Below are 26,090 nucleotides of genomic sequence, written 5' to 3'. Positions count from 1 at the left end.
GTTTTGTTTCTTATGTTTTCACAGAAGGGGTAATAATTGCTCCGAATAAGCAAACCAAATAAAAATATCAGAATTTGGTGCATCACTAATCCAGAATAATATCTTATTTAATTTCAACTGCTCATATGTGAAAAACAGGCAGCGACTACCCTTCAGTTCAGTAAAACACAGTAGACTTGCTGTCTCAGGCATCTTGAAGTCTATTACCGGTTCGAGCTGTGGTGCATTACAGAGGCATAAATCAATACAATCTATGGTTATGTACTTTTCATCAGCAACAAGCTGCTCTGTTAATGACTGCCAGAATGCTGGAAGTGGAGTTTCCTGCAGTTTAAGGAGTCTTTAAGAGTCTCTGGAAGTGAAAAAAGTCACTACTAAATGTTAATGAAACATTACTTATTTGCAATAAAACTAAGAATGTTACTTACTTTTGCCAGTTAAAATAATATGCCAGTTAAAATGTGCTACAAAATTACATAGAAAAAGTTCATCGGAAAATCAACCAACGACAATCGGTGTGATAAGGAGCAGTTAAATATTTAAAAACCAATTTGTACATCAGGTGTTGTTACGTATGGCACAAAATATGTTATATATTATATGCATTATATATATTTTTTTCTTTTGACAGGAACTATCACACGTTTCATAGTGTGAACCTACAGCAACGTGTATTCAAAAATCCTAACCTGGCGTCCGTTGCCCTTCGAGGCCTGCAGGCTGCAGCGTCCCAGGCTGCCGTTCGGCGTGGTGCCACAGCTGCTGATGATCTGCAGCTGTTTTTCGGCCCGGTCGGCTCGGTCCAGAAGCTCCTCAATGAACTGCTGCAAGCGTACCTTAGCGTTTGCTTCACGGGCCGCCGTCTCCTGAAGGAACTGGTCAATCTGGGCGACCTCCCTGTGGGCACAAGGGGAAGAGGTGTGAACCTTTCCTTCTTGCTGGAAGCTAGGATTCATGAAATAAGATATTTGGAGGGCTGTGGGGAAAATTAGAGATCTCCTAAACCTCCTTCATTCAGAAACATTCATGTCCTGATGACATTTTTGCGCACACAAGTTTATTAATGCATGTGGGTACAGATTCTGCCTCTCTCACGCATCCACCAGCTGTACCGCCCTTTTCTGAAAACAGACACCGAGGGTTGATGACACAGATAAATAAACAATACAACCACAAAAGCAGAGAGAGTAGAGGGTGAGAGAGCAGCTGGATACTTGCACTGCAAACACAGCAGGGCAAATTCCTGTCATTTCAAGGGACAGCGTGTGACCCAGACAGCCTTGGTCTTAATTTCAGGGCAGTTTAATAGTCTCAGATGCATTTTGCATTCAATTATAGTTGCACTAGTTTCTGTAATAGCTTCCTCTGTTGGCACCATATGTGTGTGAGGGGAGTAGGAACTGGTAGAAGAGAAGACAGCTTACTGAAATCAATGACAACTTGTTAGTCAGCTGCAAAAGCTTCAGAACAAAAGCTTCTCATCAAGGGATATCAATAAACTTATCTAAAACTAATGATGGACAGTTTCTGACCCTAAATGTCTCTAAGAGTGAAGTGACCCAGAAGTATCTGTGTGGCAGCCATAATAAGAGCTGCTCTAGATACTGAGGAAAGGTGCTCTAGTGCTTCCTTTATTGCCTCCTTTAGGAGAGGACACACTGGACCATCCTTTATCCAAGTAAAAGAGGTCATTCATAGCAATTTGACCAATCATAAAAACAATAACATAACTGCTAATTCAATGTTAGTTAAGAATGTGTTTTTGCATTTCATGCCATGACCTGCAGGTATGATTTGACTTTTGACACCAACCCACAGTTCCTAAATTACTTACATCAAAGTTAGTTTGAACTTGATTAGGTTTCACTGTAGTTCCATTTGTATTTGTTTTTTTTTAAGCACAGTCAGATTCACCTTTCCTTCATACTGTGATACTGATTTGAAAGTGATTCGGAAAAAGAGAAAGGAGGTAAATTTGTCTGCACTATTCAAATGTACCGTAAGTCAGATGAGAGAGAAGCTGATCCTACTGACTTAGAGCTGAATAAAGGCATAAAGATAATAACAGATGAATAAACAGGTAAACAAAAAAAAATGCAATGAAAATATATCAGTAAATGAATGAAAGTAAAATACAATAAAAAGGAAAGTCTTGCGTTTGCTTTTAAAAATCTCAACAGTCTGAGCAGCCACCAGGTCATCAGGTAGACTGCTCCATAAACATGGAGCACAATAACTAAACGATATCTTTGTGACTGGGAACCTTAAACCAGCAGAGACCTTACAATTGGTGTAATGTGGCCTCCCTCTCTGGTCCTTGCCAATACGTGCAGCAGAGTTTTGAAGTTAACGCAGTGGCCAAGATTTCTCTGGAAGAGGATTGATCTGATCGATTAATCCTGTAAGTGTGACTCTGTGTCTCTGCATTAGCTTAAAAAAGACACGGTCGGACTCTTGCAATGTGCTTGAAATAATAAAACACAGTAACTTATTGTGGGCAGAAGAGACAAAGCTTTAGCTTTTTAGCTGAAAAATAATAACAGCTTGAGTAGATGGTATTAAACAACAAGCAGGTCTGAACACATCATAAGTCGGACGAGAGCAAGTTCCACAATTTAGGACCCACAGTCCTTTGGTCTTTTGAAAAGTTTTCCCTTGTTGCCTGATACAAACTAAAAATCTGTCTTTTACTCATTTCCAAATCTACAAAAATATGTGAATATAATATTTAATGCTCATCAATCCAAATGTCTACAGCTTCCAAGGTCTTTTTCCTTTATTGGTCTCTGACTGTATCCATACAAACATCCCAGTGTTTACCGTCTAAACAATGTCAGAGAGGAGAGCTTATTAAACTATCTGACCTTCAGGAAGCAAAAGAAAAGTTCAGAGGATTCCTGCAGACATGGAATGGAGACATATAACCCGTGCCACTTCAATTTAAATGGATTTGTGGTCATGAAACAAGCAAAGCCACTTATTTCATGTCAAATTAATGTCAAACATCCGCTGTTGCTAAACCATCATACGATGCAGAATCCAAAACAGCAACAACACGCACAACTTCCTGAAATGGGGACAAGCTGAGATAAAAATAGCTTCGAGCCTGGCACAGATAACTTTTCTTATCTTCAGGCAAAGATTATAAAAAGAAAACGACTCCAGAATTAGTCAAGGTAGCAAACTGTAGGCCAGCAATAAATGTGCTTTAACATCAGTGAGTAAATAATCAGCGAGTCTGGAAATTATGTCAGAATCAAACGGCTTCTCTCCACGATGAAATGTGATCGACTGTGATTAGAGCTCGGAGTCACTTAGTAATTGCTCACAACTTTAGATAGCATGATTTTTATCAAGTGCTCACTAACCGAATTGTATAAAGTTGAGCGTACATTGATTAAGAGGCCTGCTACTGTACACTATCTACACTACTCGAGATAAAAATCTTTGTGTTTATGTACACAGAAAACATTAAGCATGTGTCTTGTTGTAAACTGTCTTATCTCACCATCACCACACTGTTAATTCCCAACGATGCATCTCATTATTTTTAGTTTTGCAAAAGGAAAAAGAGGAAAATCCAGCCCAACACATTTAGGTGATTTGATGACCGGGGACAAACTGAACATGTGAGGATCTGGTTTTAGCCAACATGAAGATAAACTGTTCAGCAGAGAACAACATTCTCCAGAGGACTTTAAGTCTTTAGATATATTTAAATGAGTGCTGTCACCGTTAATCTCATTACAATGACGTTAACGCCATAACTGCAGTAACGCGGCAAATCTCCGTTAGCGAGTTAACGCGGCCTCAACACGTTAGCGCGGTTAGCTCGTTAACGCGTTAGGGACGATCCGCGTTAATGCGGTTATGACATTAACGTCATTTTAACAAGATTAATGCTGACGGCATTAATTTAAATCCAAATTTTAATGTTATGTTTACACAGCTTGTCTTTTTCCTGTCTTTCTCCGTTCACCCCAACAACTCTGTATGCTAGTTGAAGGGCACATGACCCACATGATGACTACGAATTCTGAATTCTGTATGTCAAGTTTGGATTCAACTCCTGATCATTTAGGACTGACAGAGATTTTGTGAATTTTAGTGTGACGTATATCACACGTGTGTGCTACACGGTGGGTAGCACTGTTGCCTCATGGCAAGAAGGTCCTGAGTTCAATTTCACCATCAGGCCGGTGCCTTTCTGTGTGGAGTTTGCATGTTCTCTCTGGGCAGTCTGGCTTCCTCCCACAGTCCAAAGACATGCAGTTAATGGGGATAGGTTAATCGGTAACTCTAAATTGCCCATAGGTGTGAGTGCGAATGGTTGTCTGTGTCTATGTGTTAGCCCTGCAGCAGACTGGTGACCTGTCTAGAGTGTACCCTGCCTCTCGCCAGCGCTCCAGCCCCCCAGCGACTCTGAAAAAGGATAAGTGGAAGAGAATGGATGGATGGTATAGCTCAGGACTGGTCTTAATTGTCTTTCTGTGTAAAATCCACTTTACAAATAAAATTGCTCCGCCTCAAGGAAAAGAAGGGATAAACAATAACAGAAGAACCAGTGATAAGAGTAGTTTCCTCTCCTCTTTGTGCAATCTAGATGAGCTTTCATAGATAATAAGGTTTACACAGAACAGTCTCCAGTCAAATTAACCATTTTAGTGAATGATTGTAGTTCTTAAGGCTGGTGACTACTGCCCTCTTCAAAAACCATATGGCAAATGATGGTTGGAGGAGTCCTAAAGTCATAATGACGTAAATAAGCAAACAGCTTCTGCAGATTATATCATTAAATCATCCTACACTAAACATGCATCTCATTATGTTTAATGACTTCAAGAACTATTTACTTTGATTTAATAATTAGATCTGTACATAATGAGATGTCTCATTAGAAAACCTGAAGCTGACGTTTTGTTCTCATTATTCGGTTTAATAAACAGAGGACACAACGACTGAGTATTGTTTTAAGTTCAGCCTCCAGAAAAGTAGCAAATATCCATTTGAGAAAATCCTGGAATAGACATTATTGAGCTTGGTTAGTATGCACTCAAAATTAGGGCGCATGTGATTCAGGATCTAAATTTTCATGCATCTTTAATTTGTCTTAATTAATTATTCAGCTGTATCAGGAGATGGATACACCAACCCCGTGATGGACGCCACACAGGAACACTTTTCCCATCCTTCCCCAATGCTGCCTGACAGCCTAACAGACGCTTTACTCGGTCTTATGCTAACGAAGAAGGAAGGAAATGAGGCGAGAGAACAAAAGAACACGATTGATGGTAAAGGATGGTCAGAAAGGAAGAAAAGGAAAAATAAATATTTCTGTCAGTTTTTGGTAAGATCTAAATTCAATAAAAAAGACAGACAAGGAGACGAGAAATAGGGAGCTGAAGCTGAAGAGGAAGGAAGGGCCACAACGACTGTGAGAAAAGAAAAAAAAAAAATAACACACTGCAGAAGCTAAAAGATCAGACAGCAAACAGAAAGCTGCAGTCATGTGGAAGAAGAAAGCACAGGAGGTTTAAGGAGAGGAGGGAAATGGGATGTAGCTGCTTCCTGTTGTCAATCCCAATTTTTTTACACATGCTGACATATTCACAACACCTCACTCTCACACCTCCGAAAAAATACCTCAAGGTGATAAACATGCCTGGGTGTTTACCTGGAAAAGAAGAAATCCCATCTTTTCAGGCTATTCCAGGTGAACGTTAGCCAGTGGTGACATAGAATTTTGTCCTTTCATGCACTTTTCAGTGATCTTCATAGTAAACGACACAGCATACATCTTATTTTCACACTATTTTCTATAACTTTGAGAAATAATTGAGACCTTGTAATACCAAAAAAAAAAAAACAGCTGAGAGTTTAGTGAGAAGATGAAAGTTTCTCTGACATTGGTAAGCTGATGGTTAGCTTACTTAACAAAAAGACTGCACGATAATGCGCCGTGTCACAAACCTCAAATAATCTCAGACTGGTTTCTTAAACGTGATGAGTTCACTGTACTGGACTCCACAGTCACCAGCTTTCGATCTAATTTGGTTTGTGGTGGAACAGGCGATTCACATCATCAATGTGCAGCCGACAAATCTGCAGCAACTGTGAGATGCTAACATGTTAATATGGAACACAACCTCAGAGGAATGTTTCCAACCCCTTGATGAAGAAGTTAAAGCAGCTGTGAAGGTAAACAGACTCCAACCAAGTATTAGTATTATGAAACCAAATGTTTTAAGACAAGAATCAGGAACTTTTGTTTTGGAGCAACTGGAACACCGCCGCCGATTTTTCCAAGAACCACAGGGCAAGTTGCATCTGCGTCCATTTCATTCAAGAGAAAGGCACACGTCTCCACAGCCAACATCTCTGAAGCTACACACAAACACCCACAAGATAAAAAAAATGTATGCATGTGCATTTGATTTTGCACTTAACTGAAAATTTGAGAGCCATCTGGACACTACCTGCTCGGCACCAAACAGCAGACAGCTGGTGACTGTATGAAGCACTAAGAAGCAACGACTCCAAAAACAAATGTAAACACTTCAGCTTAGAAAAGACACGGATAATAAGACGTGTTCAGCTGAAGGGTTTTGTCTAAATGTTCATTACAGTGACTGGTCAACCTCCTGTCACAGCTGTCATCATCTGTGGCCATTAATTTAAAATTATGCTTTATTAATATTTAAGAGCAGAGATGATTGACTAAAAGGCCTGGATAAAGACGACGAGGCTTTCTCTCCTTTAACAATGGACAGCTGCTCGCATGTCGTTCTGTTTTGACACCTGGATTTTTTATTCTTGTTTCTGATGGTTTGTTTTCTGGGGTTTTTTTGGTTTACATTGTGTTATCATGTCATAGTGTCACACATTTGTATGCATTACACAGAAGCACACAGTGAGGTAGGCAGCATGAAGAGCATGGCGACATGAGAGGAGATGTGAGACGGACGAGGATGAAAGGCTGTGAGAAAGGGGATGATAAAAGAGTTGCAGGCTAAAATGTGCTGCTTTTTCACAGAAAACCTGGTTTCCCAAGAAACCGCTAATCCTGGTCTTTGCTGCCTCCGATCAATCGGGAGAAAATAAATATTTTACTGCGGGTGGACCAGCTCTCTGGAAATCTCAATTCCCATTACAAACAGACAGATGGCTGAGTAACCCTGAGATACAAAAGCAAGGTGACGATCTGCAGCATTTCAGATGCATGAAAGAACGAATTCATTACATGGGAAAGGTCAACAAAAATTCGGGTGTCTTTAGAAACAGAATAGATATGTCCTGAAAAGCATGTTCGCAACGATGAGGTTTTGTATATCTGCATCCAATCTTTCAGAAAGCGGAAGTGCAAGTTAAACAAAAATGTGGGAGAAGACAACCAATCTACAATAATGATGGTATGAATGAGTAGTAGATGTCTTCAAAACTGCTTATTTAATCAAACACCCTGTGAACCGCAAATATAGCAATTAAGCTATATTTGCTACTGCTTAATTAATTAAGCAGTAGCAGGTTTTCTATTTGGGATTTTAAACAGATGATAAAAATGGGTCCATGAAGTCATTTTTGTGTTGCAAGGGAGACAAACATTTTAACATATACAGTACTGTGTAAAAGTCCAGAGTCGTCCACCATTTCTTTATTTAGTTAGAAAAAGGGGAAACAGATGCAACAATTTTTGAAATGTGCAAACACACATGGAAGTACACTATATAAGGCAAAAGCAGTTTGTACAATTCTAACAAGCTTGAAAGTCATTATCTGGTATGACCACCTTAGTGATTCAACATAGCCTGAACTCTCTTAAGCAGATTTCTTCTAATTTATTTAAGTAGTCTTCAGGAATAGTTCTCCAGGCTTCTTGAAGGACATTCAAAGCCTTTTCTTCTGATCTCTGTCAAAATGATCCCACAGTAAAGTTGAGGTCCAGGCTCTGGGGAGGCCAATCCATGACTGATAGTGTTGCATTGCATGTTTTTCTATCCATGTATGCTGTTACTGTACTGCAAAAACACTCATATGTCAAGTTAAATTTGATGCCCATTTAATGTCAAACTGTCAAAAACAGTCTAAACAGTCTAGAGATGGACCGATCCGATATTACATATCGGTCCAATACTGACCTAAATTACTGGATCGGATATCGGAGAGAAATAAAAAAATATAATCCGATCCATTAAATATTAAAAAAAGCACCTCACAAAACTTGCGACATGGCGTAACTCGGCTCATAACTGTAGCACATCGGAGCAGTATGCATCAGGTGATAGAGCGGCTGTGGCGCGAGACCTGTCGGTGGTCTGGTTGAGCATTTGGAGCCTCGCTACCAAACCGGCATTTCATCTCCGAGAAAGTTATCCCAGAGAGAAGTAAAGCAAGTGTGTAAGTTCATCTCTGAATGTTTGTAAAGCATTCCAGCGTTAAGCTTAACAACCGATATATGGAGCGACTGCCTCTCTCTCTCTCCCTCCCTCTCCTGTTGCTACTTCAATCATGAAACTGATCAATGATCAGCTGATCGGCTTTTCTCTCTTGTTTGTTTATCGCCCACTTCGCGCCAGAAAGAGGAAACCAGCGGCTGAACAACAGCAGCACGTTTAAGCTTGATAATCTGTTGTTAGAATTTATTTAATATTACTTTCTACACCAGGATCTTTTTCTACGCAGCTGACGGCTGGTAACTGTGCAGGGGCGGATCTAGCAAAGTTTAGCCAGGGGGGCCGATAGGGCATGAACAGGGAAAAGGGGGCACAAAGACATACTTTTCTTTCTTATTCTCATTTAAAATGTCTAGCTTTTAATAAATAATTATCCGAATCTTACACCCAAAGTTTTAATCTGATGTAAAATATATAGAAGTCCATTACTGTATATAGTAACTATTAAGTCTAATATATCTTAGTAAGCTATAGTACTTTTTCCTTTGGGAAGGTACCATCTGTGCAGTCTGCAATTCTGTTGAAGAAAGATGCTGAATCTATTTAAATATTGTAGAAAAATAATTGATTTCTGTGCATTTTTTTTTCACACTGCATCAAATTAAAGTTCATTACATCGATTAAGCATCATGAGGTGGGGGGTGGTTCTCTTAGCCCTATTAGTTAGGTTGCATACTCTTTAAAATACCAGAATAGGGAGGATGGAGTAGGTTTAAGTTTATTAGATTGATCTGTGTTGCTGAACTATGAAATATTTTGGGTGCAGTGCATTTTTTGCATACAGGTATAACAGAATAGCTTCAGTCTCTTGTTTTTTAAAACTTGTGTATGAACCTATACAAAATGCAGCAAAATATGAAAAGTTTTATTGATTAAAAAACACACTATATCGGATTCATATTGGTATCGGCCGATATCCAAATTTATGATATCGGTATCGGTACCGGACATAAAAAAGTGGTATCGTGCCATCTCTAAAACAGTCTAAAGGCATTCTTCAGATCTAAACAGTTCTTCAATAATGAGTCGTACTTTAAATGCTGTTTAGCTGTGTGCCACCTTCCACTGTGAACCTTGCATTTATAAAACAGACAGAGAAGAAGAAGGAGGAAATAAAAATCACTTCAAATAAACGTGTTAAATATGATATGAAAATACGTTACAACAAAACTGAAAAAAAAGTTCCGATATTGTTAAAATATAACAAATTAACACCCAAAAAACTGATAAATTTCAACTGAATAATGAAAATTGTTCAACAATTCGTGACAACTATCTCTATAAAAGTTCAAAGCTAAAATGACAACAAAATAATAATCACCTGTCGATCCATTTCTTCCCCTGGGTCACGCAGGCAACAGCCTAAGCAGAGAAGCCCGGACCTCCCTCTCTCCAACCAACTCCTACAGCTCAACAGGGGGAAACACCAAGGCGTTCCCAGGCCAGCCGAGAGATGCAATCTCCCCAGGATGTGCTCAGTCACAACACCTCGACCCAAGAGGCTACCACCTCAGCTGGCTCCTTTCAATATGGAGGAGTAGAGGCTCCACTCATCTACAGGAGGAAGCTAATTTCTGCCGCTTGTATCGAGAATCTCATACTTTCACCTTCAAAAAAAACTAACAAAAAGAACCACAATACTTGACAGGATCAGGCTTTTTCTCCAGCGATGTCAGGGCTGCTGTTCCCTCTGGTGGCAGATGGCTGAATAAAATGTGGGACACAACAATTTTCCAGCACTAGCCATCAATTAAAATGTAAAACAATTAAATTAAACTAGTACATCTGGTACTGACAACTGTGCTTTACAGATGGCTGTTTTAAATATGGATTCATCACTCCATAAGACCTGTTGCCACTGATTTTCAGTTCAGATCGTGTTTAATTTGGCATACCTCAGCTTTTTCAGCCCCATCAGAGGCATTTCTATGATGGGGGTGTTTAGCAGATCATAACTGCAGCTTTTAAAATTGCCACATTGTACTGTACAACATAAACTGTGAGAATGTGACTAAAAGCAACTACAGACATTTAAAGTCAGCGTGGTGAACACATGGGGCTGAAGTCATGTGATTGTGTTCATGCATATCCTAAAACTTGGACAACTTGCAAAACTTTTGGAGATTGCATTAAAAACATTTAAAGAGATGTGTAAATCTAAATGTAATCCACTTTCCTTTCCAAATACCCAAAAAGCAGATAGAAAATCTCACTTTTGTTGCCTCACTTCAAGAAAATCCAGGGTTCAAAACCACCACGTGGGGCCTTTTTGTGCGGCGCTAGAATCCCTTAGTTATCCCTGTGCCTATGTGGAATTTCTCTGGCTTCCTCTAAGACCAAAGACACAAAGTTAGTGGGGTTAATTTAATGAGTGACTCTAAATTGTCTATGGGTGTGACTATGTTGTCTGTTTCTGTGTGTTAGCTCTGCGACAGACTGGGAATCTGTCCAGGGTGTACCTCTACGGCAGCAGGGATAAGCTTCATCCCCCAAGATGGATGGATGGATGACTTAAGTTTTTATTTGGAGCCCTAAGTAAACTTCTTCTTGATGTGTTTATGGTCTCAGTCACTTGTTCCAAGCCTTCAAAATTGCAATTCACAAACCAGCAGGTGAAGCCAGAGCGGCTACATCAATGTCTTTCCGAAACATTTTGACTTTTTTGCTAGGACATCTGTTTTTAGACATAACAACTTGAAAACATCCGAGACAACATTGTCTCAATATAAGGTTTTCTGATGAAAAACAGCCCCCGACACACACTGACAAATATCTACCCTTGATGGATTCTTCAAGTACCTTACACTTGACCACACCATTCATCTTATTGCACAATTGTTAGTCCAACCTTTCGTGTCAGTCTCAACATAATGAGAGGAGAGATGTGTCTACTGAAAGACCGGTTGCATCATCCTTCCTGATTCCCTTCTCCTGCCCTCATGAAATAATTTCACCCAAACTCAAGGACACTCATGTCAGTCTCCTACATCTAATGGCAGACATGAAAAGCCCTCTGCCCATAAATCCTGCCCTAACTGAAATCGAATGCACTAGTCTTGATTATTTATCATGTGGAACGATTTCTTGTTAGAAGCCACTTCATCTTCATCTCACTACAGGAAACCTGAAGCAGTGTCTACACACACATGCACTGATTTGTTCTAAGGTTGGATTACCACAACTCTTTTGTGCATTACAGCCCTGATAAATCCAACTGCAGACATTCAGTCCAATTAAATGGGCTTTGTAAGCACGTACCAGTGCAGAACTTCATGTTATTGTTCTTGTTAATGAACAAATTCCCTGAAATTAAAAAAAAGAAAAGATCTCTACAGCACAGTATGTGCATGCATTTTTTATGACATAAAAGTGCTTGGAAACAGCACCAGCGTGTTTTCTGTCATTCAAACAATTTGCCTGTTTAAATGACACCCATTCCTCCAGAGTTTGATCAAATATTTCTCGACTGCCTTCAGACATATGTTGCACCGATACTTCAACAATTCAAAAATGTGTTTGTTTATAAAAATCAAAACTACCTTCGACTTTGATTTTTCATCTTCACAGCAGATGCCCAACTTCTTTATTATTATTCAAATATTCCATCCTCCTAGATATTGTGCGTGTCCTGTTCCCTTTCTGATTCTTTGTCATTAGGGAGCCTTTGGAAGTCTTGCCATGTTTCTTTCTCCGAGACACTGCTACTAATGAGATGAGTTCTCTTTTTGCCCTGACAGCTTCACTTTGCAGTCGAGATTTCCTGCTCAGTGAAATAGGCTTGTTTTCTGAAGAAGACATGGTGACAGCACATAGCGGGACTCTTCTGTATTTTGTGCTTCCTTCAGAGCCTCTGGGTTTTGAATTCAGCACAGACCAATGTTACTTTATCAAAGCTGGTTGTAGGAATAAATCAAGCCTGCAGGGTTAAGGCCTACTGCAGCAGGCGCGTGTGTGTGTGCTGAATATGATATGAAAACCTGGCAGCTCTCAGAGCTCTCTTTTGCTTTTCTATGCAGAGGGTGGACAGAATATTTTGAACACCTACACAGACATTAAAAATGCATCACTGCCTCCCCCCGCTGTTTGTACAGTATGTAAGATAAGTATGATTATGGATGAATGATACATTGGGTCGGTACAAACCAGTTAAGAAGTGACGAAACGCAGATAGTCTATCTACAACACAGCCTAATAACATAAACACTACTGTCCAGGCACAAATTTACCATAATAGTAGTACTTTTCTGACACATTCTCAACACTATAGTGTTTCAGATTAATGGATGAATGGTCTAGCCTACATGGGATTATATGAGGTCAGGAGAAGATTTACTTCTGCCTTAACCTCCTAGGACCTGATATCCACTTACGAGGACATTATATTGCCACTGTTCTATCAAAATTTTAAATGAATATCCTTATATGTGGCTCACATTTTTCTTAGAAACAAAAAATCTGGTAATTCTTTGTTTTTACATTCATCGGGCCCCAATATGGCCACATATCAAAGAGAAATTAAAAATGCATGCCGTGGAAGAGTTCGAGTGTTAGGAGGTTCATTACGACTCAAAATGCAAAAACAAAACATACTTCATTTCTTGTTCTGATTCCTTCACATAACATGACAAAGCCAGTCCTGTTTCCTTCTTCTGCCTCTACATCTTCAAAATTCTTTGTTCAGTATATCCACTATCCCTCATCTGCACCTGTCCAAACCATCTCAGCCTTGATTCTGTAACTTTGTCTCCAAACGGTGTAACCTGAGCTGTTCCTTTGTTAAAGTCATTACTTGTCTTATCCATTTCTGGTCACTCCCAGTGAAAACCTCAGGACCTTCAGGTCAACCTCCTCTCAACTTCTTTGTCAGTGCCACCATTTTCAAACCATACATACATAGGAATATAAATACCAGGTCTCACTACCATCTTGAAAACCTTCTTTTTCATTCCTGCTGTCAGCCTTTTGTCACAAATCACGTCTGACATTTGTCTCCAACCGCTCGACCCTGCATGCACACTCTTCTTCTTCATCTGTTGCTTTGGATGGCTGAACCCAGACATTTAATCTCATCCCGCTTCAATATATCTACTCCTTGCATCTTAACTATCACACCTGTTTCCCTCTCACTGACACACATCTATTATTTTTGCTTCTACTGACTTTCATTTGTCTCTCCAGTGCATACCTCTACCTCTCCAGGCTCTCTTCCACCTGATCACTAATCTCACCATAGAAAGAAACGTCATCTGCAAACATCAAAGTCCACGCAAAAAAGTTGACTCTGTTCATCTGGATGTAGCGTTTCCAGTGGGAGAAACATACCGCCACTCATCCAAGTGACTTCCTCAGTCTCTGAAGAAGTCACTTGGTCAGTAAGAATTTGGGCAATAATACAGTTTTTTGTAATTCTGCCGCTGTAAAATCCCCAAAGTGGTTTTTTAATCAATCAACAACAGACTTTTAGACTGAGTGAGTCTCAAATGTAATTGGGCAAACTAACATTTCTGGACAGTTTTTAACAAATTTGGATAAAAATATGTGCAGACTATGGCTGATTCAAGTCTAGGACCCATGGACATCAGCAACTGAAGCTTAAAGATGAAGTTCAATAAGTAAGATCTGGATTCACTCGTCTGCCTGCATTCTTGGGTGTTTCAGCTGCTGGTCTGTTCTTTACATCACTTTTATTTTCCCACGGTGTCAAATTCAATTCAGTCATCATCACTCTGGTCCAGTCTTTTTGTTGACTGCTTTCTGTGAACCAATGACAAAAAAGTGTCTAGAAACTGGGGTGGGGGTATTATTTACCACAGGACATTGCTGAGGTCCTGTCCTACTTCTTATCTTCATTGGAGTCAACTCTGCTAAATAATCCTGCTAAGCTTATTAGTCACACTCTGCATTTCAACAAATCATGTTTACTTTCTCCAAAGGATCACTCCTCATTGTAATGCTGCTTTTTCTCCTTTGAGATGCTCTGAAAGGCTTTCGCTGCAGCTGCCTACAGCTACTGTTTGTGTGATCCACTGTGGAGGTGTACACATGCATAATTACAAAACCTGTGGCACTGTCCAAGCACTTACGGACTTACCTGGATATATGAGAGACAACAAGGAAAAGCACTTCAGGTTCACTTTTAACCTAAGTTGAGCACTGGACTGTAATATTGCACAGGTCTAATTAATACTGCATTCAGCCCCTTAAGCTCTCGGCAAAATGCTGCGACTGAAGCATACAGTGTTCGAGAGGCAGGCCATCACATACTTGGCTGTGCATGATCACCATGTATTACAGTCCATTATTAAATATTACAGAAACGTTTGCTCCAAATACCTCTTTAAAACCATCTACTGTAATCATAACAAGATCATTATCATAGCAATGAAATAAACCCACATCATTAAGCAATCACAGATAGTTGGAAAAACTCCAATGATATTTCTGAGACAGACACAAAATGGAGCAGTTTTCTCATTTGAGTGATTCTGTAACAGCTGAAATGATGGAGATAACCGTCCCATCATTTTTCATTTCTCCTCGGGCTCCAGTTTCTGCTGATTACAGCTGCTCTCGTTTATTCCAGCTGCTATTAAACCACTTAACAGGCACGCTTCATTCAGCTCTGACCGCTACAGGCTAGCATGCGGCGGGGTTTTTTTCGCTCGTATTGTTTGTGAATGAATTATTTCACATGCTGAGTAATAAAGTCTAAGCTGAAAGGAACAACTGCACCTGAGGCGTTCTGCACACTTTTTTTCTAATTACAGGGATATTAAGTGCAGGAGGAATTATCAAGGTCATATTTTTATGCACGACACTGCTAGAAGCAAAAGAAGGCTCGTAGGAGTTTCTTCTGGTCGCTTAGCAACCTTCGGTTAGGTGACTCGCATTTTTCAGCATTTGACACAGCTGATGTAAAAGCACGATCTCACACATCTCCTTAAAGGGCTTTCACAGAGCCTTTAAAGTCACTGGATTCTTTTAGAATTAAACTAAAAATCATCTAATAGGCTGTTAGGGAGACATACATGAGCCAATAAGTCGCTTTGTATCTGTTGACTACGGCTTTCACGTCCACCCTGCTGAACATTCACAGACTGTGATGCTCTTTTTCCACCTCAGACCTGCTCTGTATTTTAGACTCTGAATGAGCTTACTGTTTCACTGCCAGCTTCTCCTCTGAGAGGCAGAAAGGCACAAGAATTGTGTGTGAGTGTGAGAAAGAGGGAGAGGCTAAGCTGCTGACATAAGTAGGTGGTATTCACACAGCCCAGGCAAGGATTTTAAGCCCACAGCATGACCTTCCCTGTCTGATGTTGCCAGGTTTGAGATACGTGACCACAGCTACTGTAACCTTTACAATAGACGAGCAGAAGTGAGTAAAAGAACAGGACATCTTGTGGGCGTTTTTTTGTACATTAAACCAGATGAACGCTCAAGATCAGCCACATCTGAAAACAAAGCCGTTTGGGTAATAAGACTAACTAGTCAAAAACCTACGATGTTTGCATTTACCACTAGAGCACTGCAAAATGAAAGCCAAACAAGGCGATTTTAACAGGTTTCGGTGTGGTGGATATCTTCAGCGGACAAATTGAGTATGCTGAAGGCATTATCTTGGACACAAGGAAACTGTCAGTACTGACATTTTAAAGATCAAAGATTTCTTTGAAATTATTTTAAAAAGAATTCAACAGATTAATGAATAATGAGTAGTTGAAGTGAATAAATGTAGCTGAAAGCAGCAATGAGGGAGGGCAAACAGTTCATGAGGTCAAATTCAAATTCAATTCAAATTTTTATTTGTCACACACACACACACACACACACACAACCATACACAGTATGACATGGGGGTGAAATGCTTGTAGCTGTACAATGCCCGACCATTAAATGACAGAAAAAAAGTTTTACAATATTTACAATTTACAGGTTACTACAAAATTTACAAATTAACTTAAGAATTTACAATAAAGAATGTGCAAATAGCAGAAGAGATTATAAAGGTTATAAATTATTGGAATTATAGGATTATAGGAAATGTGTGGTGGTGCGTGTGGTGACGTGTGTGTGAGAGTCCAGTCTTATAGTGACGTGTGTGGGAGAGTCCAGTCCTACACCTGGTTCAGGGCCCGAATAGCCTGGTGGAAGAAGCTCCTCCTCATTCTCTCCGTTTTGGCCTTAAGGGAGCGGAAGCGCTTCCCAGACCTCAACAGTGAGAAGAGTCCATTGTTGGGATGGGAGAGGTCCATCATAATCTTCCTAGCTTTGGACTTGCACCGCTTGGTGTAGATGGACAGCAGGTCAGGGAGCTCTGATTGAATGATGCGTTCGGCTGAGCGCACCACTCTTTGCAGATCTCGTCTGTCCTGCTTGGTGCTGTTCCCAAACCAGGTGCAGATGTTTGCCGTCAGGAAGCTCTCGATGGTGCAGGAGTAGAAGTTCTTGAGCACCTTCAGTGGCAGATGGAAGTCTCTAAGTCTTCTGAGGAAGAAGAGACGCTGACGGGCTTTCTTGACCAGGTGGACAGGTTTGAAAATCTGAGATCTATCCGGTGACTTTTGCAAGGTTGAATTTTAGTGACCACTGAAAAAAAATGTTCTGCCTGTTTTTAAAAAAAGAAAACTTTTTCATTAAAGCCAACATTTAATTTTTTTTTCCAATAGAGCTTATGGTTCTGCTTTAGTTCCATTAGTGGTACTTCAGTGTTCAAAGTAAAGCAGTCAGTAAAATTGTATTTTTATTTTCACTGCTTAAAGTGAAGAGGTTGTTTTCGTAGTTACTAGTGCCACAAACGGATCTAAATCAAGTGGACAGAAACTACAGTTTAACACTGTAGATCAAAAAATCCAAGCAATATTTCAACTACATGTTCTTATGTACTTATTCTGTTTGCAGAGCCTTTTTTCCCCTTTCTAATGCTATAATGCATCCAATCCTCCTTTGTTAACATTTGCAAATATTAAAAAGGAAACTAGATGGCATGCATCCTATAAAAGATTTTAGTTTGACAGCTTCTAGTGTGTCAAACTAAAAACAGCACAAATTTTTGGAGTGCACAATAATTCATCCTGGGACTCATTTCAATAAAAGCTCTAAAAATCTGAAAATTAAGCTTTGAGCCATGCTGCGGAAGAGCTCCAAATCATCCTCATCTATCTTCATAAAGCTGTGATTGGCATCCAAGAACTTAGTCTATTTACAGCAGCCGCACTTTAACTAGTTCAAGAAACAGCATGGCAGCTTTATTGAGGGACTGGCAGGATGCTGTAATCTCTACTGCCAATCCAGCTGTTCCCATCCAGCCCTCCATTCAACATGAGCAGCTGACCAGCCCTGGAGGACACTGGTAAATCGCGACAACAGTGGGACAGATGCAGAACACATCTGGTGGGGGGGGGGGGGGGGGGGGGGTATGATGGCAAATTACATTATCAACACAGAGGGAGAGGTGAAGGAAAGGAGGGAAGAGGATGATAAAGCGCTGCCGTGTGCAGTCCAATGTCACTTTCCAACTCAGCACTAATCAGAGCGCCTCAGACCATTTCAGAAATTAAACTAATACTCTGACACTGATGAGCGGTTAAACTAAACACAAGATCTTCATCCAAAATGCAGCACACAAACAAGGAGACTTCGTATTAAAGCAACCTTTCCTTATGCGTTTAGCTGGAGGGAAGACAGCTGCAGCACAGTACTGCAGAAATTGCTGACAGGTAGTAAAATGCAATCATGGAATCACGGGACAATGTTTTTCCAAGGACTGCTGCAGGTACTTCAACACCAACTGTTTTTGTTCCTCATGCAGAGCTTCAAGGAACAGATGAGGCACGTGCCCACATAGACCCCAGGTCAGAGGTCAGCAACCTTTAACACCGAAAAAGCCATTTGGACCCGGTTTCCACGCAAAAGAAAACAGTGGGAGCCGCAAATACTTTTTGACATCTAAAATGACGATAACACTGTATATATTGTTTTTTACCTTTATGCTGTGTGTGAACAACTAAGGTGTGTTGCTTATGAAATCCTTGAAGTGCTACAGAGAAAGTTACATTTTATTTATGTAATTGACACATTTTGAACTCTTAATGAAATATAGCAAAAGGAAAGACACCCAGCTGAACTAAAGTGATCCATGTAGCAAACAAAAACTGTTGTGAGCCGCCACCCTTATATCGCCTTTGGGCTTTTGGAGCCTTGACCTGACTTTTAAAAAATAATTGGGAAAAAAAGCACTATGCTGCTAAAAGATGAAAAATAGATATTTGCAAAATTCTGCCTAAATATGTATTTTACCTGGTTAATGTGTGTGGCGTGGCGTGGTCTGCAGCGCCGCTGCAGGGGAGGCGACGCACCTGAGCGGCACCTGCAATCACGCCTCGCCGCCTTTACGTCTGTGCTCTCTATGCTGTTGTGTTGGTGTGTGTCGGGCTGTGAGCTGAAAAGCTACAGCCGGCTGTATGTGTACAGCAACCGTGTGTGAAAAGTGGTCAGTAAAGAGATGCTGAAAAGCAAGTTCATGGAAACATCGTCGGGTCTGCCGTGATATGTTTACAATGGGACTTCTGCTCCTGAACCTCTGCGCACAGCGTCTGCAAATCGGGGCTGTACAAGTCACTTTCATCTTTACGCAGGACTGTAAGCTGTCATCTGTGAGGCGTGAGCGGTGTTTGTCTTTAACATAGTTCACGGTGGAGAATGGCTGGATCCAAAGATCCATAATTGGCCTACCTGGGGTTGAAAGTCTTGATAAATGGACGGCGTTTCGGCGGGTATATCGGTTTCCGCGAGTTTGACTCTTATTTTGAGCGATGAAAAAAATAATAGAATATAAATTTATTTTTATATTTATAGAACTACAAGGTAAAAAAGAACTAACATAAAAATAAAAAAAAATTAAAATACACATCAGCTAAATACTTCTAATTTATTTTCCCAAACCACGCGGAGCCGCACTGTAAGGACTAAAGAGCCGCATGCGGCTCCGGAGCCGCAGGTTGCCGACCCCTGCCCCAGGTAGTGCTCAGGCACCTGTGCTTTTAACTTCTTACTTGATAAGTCCCCTTTTTGCAGGTTACTTTTTTTCTATCATCTATTTCACAATTTCGTATGACATTAATGTCAAATTAGAAGCATATGAAGGCCAACAATTATATTTTTATAATTCTGCTAGATCACACAAGCCACATATCCTCTTTTGATTTTTGCTGTCAGCCATATGCCTGCATGCCATCAGAGCACCCTGAGGAACAGCATGATGTCTCTGACCTGCTATTACCCTGCGAAAGCAAGGTTATGATAGCGTTTGGCCAGCAAATATTCAGATGTCAGAAACACCTGCTCGGCATATCCATCTAGAGTCATTCATATCAACTTGCATGGAAGTGACGTTAATCTTACAGATTTGTCATCGTATTTATTGGTTATAAGTGCAGTCAAAAGAGGTCAAAGTTTGTGTGCGAGTCCGTGCGACATCAGTACCAGTATGTTGTGTGTGTGTGTGTCAGACCTGCTACAGAGGGAAAAAGTAGCGTGTATAATTATTTCTCAAATACTTTGCACATTTAGTTAGCTCCAAGAGTGTTTGCCTTAAATATTATTTTAATACATATCTAATCCTTAATTATGATGTGTAATATTTATTTAATATGTAGCACAACAGCAAGAAAGAACAGGTTAAGAAAACAGAAATAAAGATAACTACAGCAGGGCAGCAGCTCTCTTCTGTCCTGGATCAGACCATGCAGCAGTGAAGTCGATGAGGGAGATCAATAAATAAGTATGTAAGCAGGTAAAACCTGTGCTATTGTGTGCAGATTTGTTTTAATATACAAATTCTTATGTGACCTGTTTTTGACTTTAGCACTTCCACACTCTTTAAAATGTTTTTTTTCCAAATTTTTGGATGGACTGCTGTTTTTCCTTAGCAGGATGTTTAAGGGCACTTAATTGCACTTTTGTATACACCAACCCATTCAGATGTGTTATAAAACTGGAATGTGTTAAACAGCAGAGAACCAGTATATTTCACTTACTGCTGTTTGTGGTTCAGCTCTGCCTCCTTGTTCACCAGGTCCTGCTTGAGATTGGCTAGCATCTCCACGGAGACGTCCACCTGCCGAGAAAGCTCCGAGGCCTTGTCCTCCAGGTCTTGTTTCTCCTGGCTCAGCCGTTCACTCTCCAGCTTGGCCCGCTCCAACTCTGAGCTCTTCCTCTCCAGCTCCGCCTGAAGACGGCCTACACGGGCCGCTATTTTCTGCTCCACCTACAGTCGAGGAGAAAATTTTACCCCCCTGTGTAAAATTTAAAGTGTTTTTTTTTCCAAGAATTTCTAAGCATACTAGTTTTCTTTAGAAAATCAGATCAGAGAACGAAATCATGAAAAAGCATGCCAAAAACAAAAGAAGTCCGTTTACACTGGAGAAAAAAACTTGTTGCAAGAGATGGATATACAAAGTTATCGCAGTGTACCAAAATGTCAATAATTGGAGTGAGAATTATCAAGAGTTACACAGTACAGAACAAGCATTGCAGAGGTAGAAAGTGAAAGAGTTTGAAGACTGGTTAAAAAAAAAAATACAGTGTCTAAAGACCCCAGATCAACTTCCATAACACTAGTGAATGACTTAGCCAAGTCAGGAATTATAGTCTCAAAGAAGGCAATCACTAGAACCCTGCACAGGAATGGACTGTGAGGTTGCAGACCAAGAAAAACTTCACTTCTGCAGAAGAGACACTTTCAAGCCAGACAGAAATATACTAATTACATACTACTTATGCATATTGGAAGTGCATCCTCTGGTCAGAAGAAAAGAAACTAAAGCTCTTTGGCCGGGGAGATGCTGCTTATGTTTGGAGAAAGAAGGGAGAGGCGTGCAACCCGAAGAACACTGTCCCCTCAGTGAAGCACGGTGGTGGGAGTATAATGCTGTGGGGATGCTCAAGCTCATCAAGGTAAGAGGAATCATGAAGAAAGAAGGAAATGTGAAGAAGTAGACTATTAGAAAATTAGTGAAAAAACAGCTAATGTCCAAGGACCACTTAAAAAATTCCAAGAAAGTCTGGCTCCTTGGAAGCAAAATATAGAGAAATGAGAGGTGAGTTGTTGCACAGGACTGTTTATGGACACAATTTCCTGATAAAGTTTATTCTGACTCTGTTAGCTTAGTGTATTTACCTCTTCAGACAGCTTCTCCAGCCTCTCATCCAGCTCCAGCCGTTCAAACGCCCGCGCCTTCAGCCTGGCCAGGCCTTCCTCATACGCTGCTTCGACTGCACTGGCTGCTACATTAGCTGCCACCGCTACAGCTGTGCTGGGGTTTCCATGGGGACCCGGATCTGTGGATGTCATGGCTTTTTTCATAAAAATCTCCCCCAGGGGAAACTCCACATTGGGAATATACCGGGCTGCAGTGTTGGAGTTGGCTGGGGTCAAACTCAGGTCGTCTGCACAAGGAAGCTCACGGCAAGGAAAGCGCCGCTCCTTTAAAGCTGAAGGCCGAAGTGGCTCAAAGGGGTCGTTGTTATTGGCGGGTGCGAGCAGAGCTCCCTCAGCCACTAGGGGCAGCAGAGCAGCAGCGTCACATACACTGTTGGATTTGGAGAGGACGTAAAGGGTCTCGTACGTGTGGTTGTACTCCAGGTGGGCACGCAACGACGACAGGCTTCGGAAGCGCTTGTGCTCCCCGCAGCGAGGACAGCGGTATGGCAGGTCCAAAGATGCCATTCCGTGCAGTAACTGCCGGAGGAGGGGGGGGCGCTCACGCAGCACAACGGTAGCGCCAGTCTGAGGGCACTGAGCTCGAGCACCTGACAGATCCTCTCATGGTGAGAACAGGGCAACTACTGGACATCAGCAGGAGAGAAGAGCCAGGTCAGTCACATGACCGCACTGGGTGGCAACATTCAGCTGGTCGTCTCATTTCATCTGCCATGGTTGCCTTTCCTAAGGTCCTAAAGAGAGGACGAAAATACAAGTTAAAGTTTGTTGGTTTCATACAAGTATAATTCTAACATATACTGAGATAAAGTCACTCAAAGGCAAAAATCAAGTCAACTAAATAGATGCCAAGAAGCAGAGGACAAAGCTAAAGCTAAACCACCTGCCAAAATATACAAGGGAAAAAAAACAACGTGCCTTCTCCAGCAACACTACACGGCTTTTCCCTGCGACAGGGCCACATAAAACTCCCATTTGACAAAAAAAAACAACAACATTTTATTTACAATAGAGAAATGAACACAAATCAGTTGTTTAATCTGAGACATGAAAAATACTGGCTCATTTTGAATTTGATGATAGCAACACATCTCTAGGAAGACAGGGATGGGGTAACAAAAGTAGGTGACGCTAAAAAGAAACAGCTGGAGGAAAATTTTGCAAGTAATTAGGTTAACTGGCAACAGGTCAGTAACATGACAGAGCATCTTTTCTCAGCAGCAGAAGTGGGCTGAGATATAAAATACTATGTCTATATGAAGAAGAATTTTAATATCTCATCATCTACAGTACGTAATACAAACAACAGACTGAGAGAATCTGGAGAAATCTCTGTGCACAAAGCAGGCTTGAAAATCAAATATTGGATGTCTGTGATCTTTGGGCCCTCACGTGGCACTGCATTAACAATACGCATGATTCTGTCATGGAAATCATTGCATGGGGATGAGCAAGACTTCCAGAAGCCACCATCTGTGAACACAGTTCACTGTGCCACTCACAAACGCAGGCAAAATCAAAGAAGAAGCTATGTGTGAACATGATTTATCTTCTGCGTTTAAAGCAGGCAAAGTGGAAACGTTTTCTGTGGTCAGACAATTCAAAACCTCAAATTCTTTTTTGGAAAACATGGATGCTATGTCCTCCAGACCAAAGAAGACAGAGATCATCTAGTTAACAGTGCTCAGTTCAAAAGCATCTCTGGAGATATGAGGAGCATCGGTGTTTATGAAATTGGCAGCCTAAACATCTGGAAAGGTGCCATCAGTGCTTTAAGGTATACACAGGTTTTACAGCAACATACACTCCCATCCAGACAACATCACTTTCAGGGAAGGCCTTGTATATTTTAGAGAGAAGATGTTAAACTACATACTGCATCTATTACAACAGCATGACTTTATAATAGAAGAACCCGGGTGCTGAAATGGCCTGCCTGCAGTCCAGATCTTTCACTGAAAGCAGAAAACATTTGGAGAATCTTAAAATTTAAAGAAAATACCACAAAGAAGACCCAGGACTGTTGAGCAGCTAGATTTTAATGTCCTAATGTGAATAAAATATGGGGTTATGAGATCTGCAAAACATTACATTCTGTTTTTATTTATATTTTACCCAACTTCTCTGGAATTGGGGTTGAAAATCCTGGTTATTGTTACATTTAGCTAATCTTTATTACAATATTAGAGAACAGTTTTCCTAATGTCCTCACCACAGGCCTCTCAATATTTACTACTCCAGCTGTCTGATCACTGAAGAAATCAAAGCCTGTCTCTCTCAGCTGGACTCATAATCCATGAGTTTAGCCGTCAAGAAACCTGAAACCTTTACTTCACCAAGGATTAAAAAGCAAGCTCTTGCACTTGTACTCGGGGAATGGTGGGGAAATGGAAATGGAAATGGATCCATTAGTGAGAGTGCTTATTAGTGCCAAGGTCATTTTCCAGTCTTAGTCTAAGAGGTCAGACTGGATAAGGCTAAATCCTTTACAAAGGGATCTGGTAACCCACAGTAGTAAAGAAAAAAACCCTGATATCTGTTTTCAGAGTAACGGCCCTCATAGATAATGAAGACAAGAAGAGAACATGTAAATGCATAGCAAAACTTTTCCTTGGATGCATTTCTGGGTAAAAAAAAAACAAAAAAAAACAAAACAAAAAACAAACAGTTGCATTCAGAAACTGAAGTTAACTTAAGATATTCAAAATTATTTTTTGATTACTTTTTCCCATTTGCTATTCAGATGCAGAGCTGTGTGGGTCACTGCAAGAACAGTGAATTAGTTTTTTTTTTATTCAATTACCCAGAACTTGAAGCCCCTGATGAAATAAAAATTCAGCACACCATCCTTTTCTGGTTTCCCTGAATCAGCTTCTCTAATTACTGTAAAGCTCAGTGTTCTGCTCAAGTCTTAGACACAAGTGCACTGACAAACAATACTGAGTTCTTCACTCTGAGCCTACACAGCTACTAAATAATATCTGTAGCAAGGTCTCATTTAGAGTCAAGTCCTGCTGTGATTCATTGTCTTAATAAGAAATTCAGTAAACTCATGTTCTTGGATGTATTTGTTTGCTACATTTTATTTTATAAAACTTGTTTAAAAAAAACAGTGCTTAAGACTTCAGTCACATAGAGCCTAGCAACCACCAGTTGCTAGGAAAAAATTAATATTCCCTGAGCAGTTGGTGAGTAGCTGCTGAAGGTTGCCAACAGTCACTGCGGTTGCTAAAGTCAGGCCAGGGATCCCCTGGTAACCACCGGTCAACTTCCACTCTTTGATTTGCTGCTTTCTGTTGCTAGGTGAAACTCCTCACAAAGAGGTATGCAGTGTTGTACTAAAAACCTCCTCACGACTGCAGACTGCCACAATCACCCACAAATATGCACAGAAATCAGCAACTTGAAAAAGTGCGACAGAAAACCAGAAACAGACCGTTTGCAATCAAAGTCAAAGGTGCACCTTTTAAAACATGGGCGAGGGAACTCCAGGCCTCGAGGGCCAGTTTCCTGCAGGTTTTAGACGTATCCTTGATCCAACACAGCTGATTCAAATTGCTAAATTACCTCCTCAACATGTCTTGAAGTTCTCAAGAGACCTGGTAATGAACTAATTGATTCAGGTGTGTTGGCTCAGGGTGATATCTAAAGCCTGCAGGACACTGGCCCTTGAGGCCTGGAGTTTCCCACCCCTGTTTTAAAACATGTCAGTTTCACCAGTATGGCACACCCTTTACTTTGACAGCAATCACTTCTTATTTTGCTAAGTTTTACAATCGCTATATGGTTAGTCAGTGAGCATTTGCAGACAAGCTGGCGTCTTCCATGCAAATCACAGGCAAACACAACAACCTACGAGCAAGCAAAGCAATCAAAAGGTTTTTTTGATCCCTCTCTGTGATCAATTTACAACTGCCAGTAGCCACTCGTCAACCAGTCAGAAATACATTTTTTCCTAGCAACCAGAGATAACCAGGGTCTCTAGACCCCTGTGACTGAAGCCTAAGCCTGATGCTTCCTTACATATAAAAGAATTATTCCCAGCTTTTTCAATTTAAGACTGTTTAAAAGGATCTGTATCAGACTGCTGCATCCCATTTGCTGCTGCACTGAACGCCACTCCCCTCAGCCACACAAAGCCCACTGGAGACACGGCGGTAGGCGATGCATTTTTCGGTCACACTTTCCAAATCATTACCAATCTGTAAATTTGCAGTCTAGAAATAAACCAGTCATAGTTCCCATCCCAATCATTACAGAGCATATCTTTATTAGGAGTTGTGCTCATCCAAAGGTGAACATTTCCAGGCAGACTGCGATTTATAAATATTATATTGTCTATTGTGTGTTGGTGTTTTTGGCTTTAGTGTGTACTCATGTGTGTACTTTTAGTAACGATCCTGAGGAATCTCCATAAATCA

The 26,090-nt window shown here is 40.7% G+C and overlaps 1 protein-coding gene across 1 annotated transcript in view; it reads right to left on the bottom strand.

The window, feature by feature from the left end:
• Positions 1-26,090, bottom strand: part of fbxo41 (F-box protein 41) — a 72,096-nt gene that overhangs the window by 36,029 nt on the left and 9,977 nt on the right. The window contains exons 2-4 of the mRNA XM_085276719.1: positions 21,628-22,403; positions 20,486-20,715; positions 690-897 (exon numbers count right to left, since the gene is read on the bottom strand). Of these exons, the coding sequence (XP_085132845.1) occupies positions 690-897; positions 20,486-20,715; positions 21,628-22,176 (987 nt within the window). The 5' untranslated portion in view covers positions 22,177-22,403. The remainder of the gene's footprint in view (positions 1-689; positions 898-20,485; positions 20,716-21,627; positions 22,404-26,090) is intronic.

The sequence above is a fragment of the Mchenga conophoros genome, linkage group LG6 (genome assembly GCF_057382185.1).
Source record: "Mchenga conophoros isolate Kocher_MC1m ecotype Shallow Benthic linkage group LG6, M_conophoros_male_GT1.1, whole genome shotgun sequence".
Taxonomy (NCBI): Eukaryota; Metazoa; Chordata; class Actinopteri; order Cichliformes; family Cichlidae; genus Mchenga; species Mchenga conophoros.
Note: the sequence above shows the minus strand (reverse complement) of the source record. Positions and strands in the feature narration are given on the sequence as shown.